Below are 4,924 nucleotides of genomic sequence, written 5' to 3'. Positions count from 1 at the left end.
GTAGTAATATTGAATGTCTTCGAAAAAAATAGGGAAATTAAAATCTTTAGAAATAAAAACTGTAAAAAGTAAAAAGTAGAAAGACTAGAAGACAAATTAACCAAAGAAAATATAAAATAAGGTTGATGAGTTGAATATAAAAAACATTTCCGCGCCTTTCACGTAAAACACACATTTAAATTCAAAATTTGGATTAAATTCAAAAAACAAAACCTCTTTCACTTTTGCAACCCGACAAAACAGAAACAGAACCATAAATATAACACACATCATCTCCGAAGTGGTGTTGTCTCCCTGAAAATGGCGACCCGCTACAAGTCGTACGATTCACGCTCTTCCACTTCCTCCATTTTCTCCGATCCCTCCTCATCCATAGACCTCAGCACTTCCTCTTCTGGGAAACCTAAATCCTCTTTCTCTCGAGCCCTTGTGAAATCGAACCCCTTGGATGTCGACCAGGGTTGCCGGAGCAAGAGCAAGGCCACCACCACTCACCACAACTTCACCAGCATGGTTAAGCGATTTGTGGACAATCAATCCAAAACCAAGGCAATGGGTCATGCTCAGCTTCTCATTCCATCTGATGTCCTAGCCGAGGACATCAAGAAGACGGCAAGAAAGGGAGCTGCTTTAACCGTCTTGCAGAGGAAGCTGTTCGGGAATGGATCTGCCGGTAAGGACAGGGGCAAAATGGAGGTGAAAGCCTTGACTGAGGTTAAAGGGAACACTAGGACCTTGGCTATGGTTTTGAGAATTGAGAGGGAGCTGTTGAGTGCAAATAAAGAGCTCGAGATGGAGATTGCCGAGCTCAAGCTTCAGCTTCAAGACAAGAACACAGAGGTCAGCTCCTCAGCTGCCCCCTTTGCCCTTCCAATATAATTTATGTATGAGGCTTTTTGTGTGTGTGTGTGTGTGTGTGTGTTAATGTAAGTGTTTTGCAGGTTGAGAAGCTGAAAGATTTGTGTTTGAAACAAAGAGAAGAAATTAAATCATTGAAAAATGCGATACTGTTTCCAGACGCCATGAATTCCCAGCTTCAAGAACTTGTACAAAAGCAAGGTTCGGAGCTGACCCAAGCCAAACAACTAATCCCAACTCTCCAAAGACAGGTTACTTCTCTTACAGAACAACTCCAATGCCTTGCCCTGGATCTTGATCAGGTAAGAAAAAGTCCAAAGATATCATTTCAATTAAGTAACTAAAACCCATTATAAGGATTGTTGTTAACATATGCTTGTAACAGGTGAAAGCAGATAAGTATTGTGGTAATGCATGTCACCAGCAGTATGGCAGCTCTCCCATGACACCCAAATCTGATCCTGATGGACCTTTTGATTCTTTGGTAAGAATTTAGACTTTATTAGCACCTATAGTGTTTATAACTTGGAACATTGGAAATCAGGTGAACCCCAAGGTGATCATTTTTCAGGAATACAGTTCTGGTGATCCAACAGCTCCTGGTAGTCCAAGTGATTTGGTCCTTGAAGATTTAAATCCCTGTTTAACACCTTACTATGTTAAGGCAAAATCCAAGGTAGAAAACAGCCTTAAAAATTCCTACTAATGTTCATATGTATTTGGGGATAATACTTGTATGGGATAGTTAAGCCTGAATGAACTTCCTGCAGGAATTTGATGAGATTGGCTATGACTCACCCCATCATGAAACCTTCTATGAGAACAATAAACAGTCATTCAATGGGCTCGGATTCAGTTCTCGTGCCAAGAACTTGTCCCACAGTTACAGAACGCTGCTACCAGGATCCAATAAAGGAAGCTCCATGCATCATAAACCTTCCTTAATTGCTTAGTATCACTCAGTTGAGCATTTCTGTTCGAATTTCTTTATACTTCATCTTTTCATCCATTGCCCCTGCCTTTTGGCAGATTATAATTTATACTTTTTGAATAAAAATTTTATGTTGTTAGTAGCCAAATTACAAGCATTCTTCATTACCAACAAGATGTCACAATGATTTATTGAAACCAAACCAAGATGTCTAACAAACATCAGTTGTACAACATTGTTATTTATTGAACGAACACGACTCTGTAACAACGGCTGTCTTATTCATCCGATCAACTCCTCTGCTCAGGCCATGCTTTTGCTGGTAGCAGTCCTAATGATCTGAAAAAGAGCTGTCAAAGGAAAAAAAAGCAAAAGGCTGAGTTGAAGCAATCAAAATGTTTATCTAAAACCATTAGTACTAGGATATCCAAAGACAGAAAGTGAGCATACATGACCCAACGACCACAAACACAAAGAAGCCTAGAAGAATTGGGCCAACAGGGTATCCATTTTCTTTCTTTGCTGAGCTTTCCACAGATCCCCTCTTTGTGATGTTCCTTTGAAACCTTGCAACCTTCCTTCCCGCAAGGCGTTTTGAGGTAGTCTTTTATCATCAAATACCAATTACAACAACAAATACAGATTAGAAACACCAGTATCGACATGCAATCATACCAATTACTTTGACATGCAATTAAACTTACCATTGTTGTAAGTGTGGTTTGCGTTTGTTGAAAGCAGAAAGGTTTGTGAAATGGGGAAGAAGAAGTGAAGAAGATATAGGGGCTGTCATGTGACAACACCTATCGTTTTATAAGCAAAACGTGGGACTACTGCTCTGCTCTTTTCTGTACGTTACGTTAATACAACCAAATTTGCTTTTATGAGGAAAATGTCAACACTAAAAAGACAATCAAATATAGAAATTTTAATGTTTTTACAACATATTATTAGTTAATTATGTTTCAAACATTTCACCTTTTATATTATTAAATGTTATAAAAAATGGTAGGAAAATCACAATCAATCTGCAAAATCCAAAATTCATTTATTGACAAATGGGATTTCCAAAAACTGATAAAACCCCACTTTTTGTTATATAAGCATTAACACTATATTATATGAAACAAACATAAAAAATTACAGAAAAACTAAGGAACCAGCCTTTGAAAGTAAAACAAAGCAGTACATTTTTAGCACCCAAATTTCTACCACCCCGAGTTGTTCTTGGCCTTGTTGCTACCATATAAGCGGAAGAGACCAAATGCTGAGATACAAGATAGGCCCACCATGCAGATGCTAACTAGTAGTGACACTGCTATTCCTTCCCCAATTTGGTTACAAAATTTCCCGTACATGTTGCATATCACCATCCATTGAAGCTTTGTTTGCCCCAACTTAGCAAACGCCGCTGACTGTGCTGCAGCTCCCACTGCAGCCACATTCAAGTATGCCAGTGCCTGCAATGCAAAAACACTTCATGTGTTAATCATTTGGTTTAGATATATGCATGTAACAGGGCTACTTCAAGGTAAAAATACAAACAGTGGCGGTTCTTAGCGACCCGAAACCAAACCTTTAGTGACACACCTAACGTGACTAGTCCTACAAGTGTGAACTGCAATAGAAATCTCCTCTCTTCATTAAATATTGACATTATCTTTTATGTGCATTATTAGGCAACATACATATCACCCCAGAATTCCCTTCTCCACCCAACCCGCATTAGTTAGGTTTTCGAAACCGCGTGAAGATTCTGTGCAGCAACATTAAACTGGTTGGACAAAATTCAGCAAGTGGAAAAAACCAGTAAAGCTTGTCATGAAAGAACAATAATTCCATTTCAACAGCACCAACGACCAACTTTTCTTTTGGCATAGAAAATTTGCTTATAGGTCCACCTACTTATATACTCATTCATATTTATTACAAGCTTTATCAAGTAGGTATTAGTTGTTTCTTTGTATTAATGATGTTCATCTTCCCCTCATTATTACATGATGCTGCTTGACTCGTCGTACTGTTGTTGCTGCTGTCGAAATATAGGGTTTTCATTTTTCTACGCAACAGTGTAATATTAAAGGATGAGCAGCAAATTACCTGCCACCCTGATCGCAACATTAACTTTGAGCATTAAAAGCTAGTGACTCAGCTTTCCTCCCCTGTTTCTCTAGCAGTTGAAGGAAGAAAAAAATTGTTCTCTTTCAATGCATCTTAAAATTGCCATTTTACAACGTTTTATTACTTTTTTTTTCAACTACTAAGCATACAATTCATAATCTTTCTCTTTGCGAAGCCAGCATGAAAACAGCAAAAAAACAATTTCTTTTTTGGTTTCTTTTTTGGTTAAATGAACCCATTAGCCAATTCTGGATATGTGGATAGTTCTGCAACTGAAACATACATACATGCATACATATATATATACTATAACGAAACAAGACCAAGGCATGCAATAGCTTCTATGATGGGAAACACAAGTACCTGATCTCCAGAAAAAATGGCCAAAGCCAGAGGCTTACTAAAAAGGACACTTCCTCTCACCATACCCACAACGCAACGCAGTCCTTGTACCAATGAGTAAGCTGCAGTTATGCCGTTGGCCGCCACCAAAAACCTGCGTTATGTACATCAAACTTGATCAACAAAAGCAACTCACAAGAGGGAGTAGAGAGGGTATGTATATTTCTTACACAAGAGCTTTCATGTCTGTAAATCTAGCTTTCTTTTGAATAGTGAAGATCTCTTTGATCTGGGTATCTGTTCCAACAAGAACAGCTGCAAGAACGCTTAAGCCACATATGAGACACCTCAAAACCAGCTCTGCAACTCTCACTCTTCTATCAATGACCTTCAAATTAGTGCCATGGTAGACGGGAACATTCCCAGGGCTAACTCCCACACCCAGATAACTCATGTTTTTGCTAAATTCCAACACTCTAGTAGAGAAGGAAGAAATAGAGCAGCACAGCAAAAACAAATCTTGGAGCACAGTGAAGGTACACGGTACACCTAACTAACCAGGGCCGCTAGCCTACATCCACCCCACTTCTTAAATAGGTTTGAGCTCAGTAAAGGCGTTGGATGGTAGAATAATGAGAAGATAAAAAATTAAAATAAATAATAAATAATATT

General features: G+C 38.6%; 3 protein-coding genes across 3 annotated transcripts; 1 reads left to right on the top strand and 2 right to left on the bottom strand.

Moving 5' to 3' along the window:
* The first annotated feature begins 218 nt into the window (after nt 1-218).
* LOC107962081 (uncharacterized) lies at nt 219-2,022 on the top strand. The gene is made up of 5 exons (XM_016898317.2): nt 219-840; nt 942-1,160; nt 1,244-1,342; nt 1,430-1,534; nt 1,629-2,022. Exons 1-5 carry the CDS (start codon nt 301-303, stop codon nt 1,809-1,811), a joined length of 1,146 nt encoding a protein of 381 aa, XP_016753806.2. The 5' UTR covers nt 219-300; the 3' UTR covers nt 1,812-2,022.
* Nucleotides 1,954-2,649, bottom strand: LOC121218558 (probable stress-associated endoplasmic reticulum protein). Its single transcript, XM_041095963.1, has 3 exons — nt 2,494-2,649; nt 2,240-2,393; nt 1,954-2,139 (listed from the first exon to the last, which is right to left on the bottom strand). The coding sequence occupies exons 1-3, from the start codon at nt 2,494-2,496 to the stop codon at nt 2,093-2,095; spliced, it is 204 nt and encodes a 67-aa protein (XP_040951897.1). The 5' UTR covers nt 2,497-2,649; the 3' UTR covers nt 1,954-2,092.
* A 169-nt stretch (nt 2,650-2,818) lies between these two features.
* LOC121218557 (CASP-like protein 2B1) lies at nt 2,819-4,924 on the bottom strand. Its single transcript, XM_041095962.1, has 3 exons — nt 4,483-4,924; nt 4,274-4,406; nt 2,819-3,249 (listed from the first exon to the last, which is right to left on the bottom strand). The coding sequence occupies exons 1-3, from the start codon at nt 4,704-4,706 to the stop codon at nt 2,998-3,000; spliced, it is 609 nt and encodes a 202-aa protein (XP_040951896.1). The 5' UTR covers nt 4,707-4,924; the 3' UTR covers nt 2,819-2,997.

This window comes from Gossypium hirsutum, chromosome D06, assembly GCF_007990345.1.
Source record: "Gossypium hirsutum isolate 1008001.06 chromosome D06, Gossypium_hirsutum_v2.1, whole genome shotgun sequence".
Classification (NCBI taxonomy): domain Eukaryota; kingdom Viridiplantae; phylum Streptophyta; class Magnoliopsida; order Malvales; family Malvaceae; genus Gossypium; species Gossypium hirsutum.
The sequence above is the reverse complement of the archived record's forward strand: the minus strand, read 5'-3'. Positions and strand labels throughout refer to the sequence as shown.

Excerpts from the sequence above, each read along its gene's own strand:
- LOC121218558 (XM_041095963.1), bottom strand. Across the intron at positions 2,140-2,239 it reads GTTTGTGGTCGTTGGGTCAT|CTCTTTTTCAGATCATTAGG; the intron begins GTATGCTCACTT and ends TTCCTTTGACAG.
- LOC107962081 (XM_016898317.2), top strand. The coding sequence starts at position 301 with ATGGCGACCCGCTACAAGTCGTACGATTCACGCTCTTCCACTTCCTCC. Across the intron at positions 841-941 it reads TTCAAGACAAGAACACAGAG|GTTGAGAAGCTGAAAGATTT; the intron begins GTCAGCTCCTCA and ends AGTGTTTTGCAG. Across the intron at positions 1,161-1,243 it reads TTGCCCTGGATCTTGATCAG|GTGAAAGCAGATAAGTATTG; the intron begins GTAAGAAAAAGT and ends TGCTTGTAACAG.
- LOC121218557 (XM_041095962.1), bottom strand. The coding sequence starts at position 4,706 with ATGAGTTATCTGGGTGTGGGAGTTAGCCCTGGGAATGTTCCCGTCTAC. Across the intron at positions 4,407-4,482 it reads ACAGACATGAAAGCTCTTGT|GTTTTTGGTGGCGGCCAACG; the intron begins GTAAGAAATATA and ends TACATAACGCAG. Across the intron at positions 3,250-4,273 it reads CCATTTTTTCTGGAGATCAG|GCACTGGCATACTTGAATGT; the intron begins GTACTTGTGTTT and ends TTTGCATTGCAG.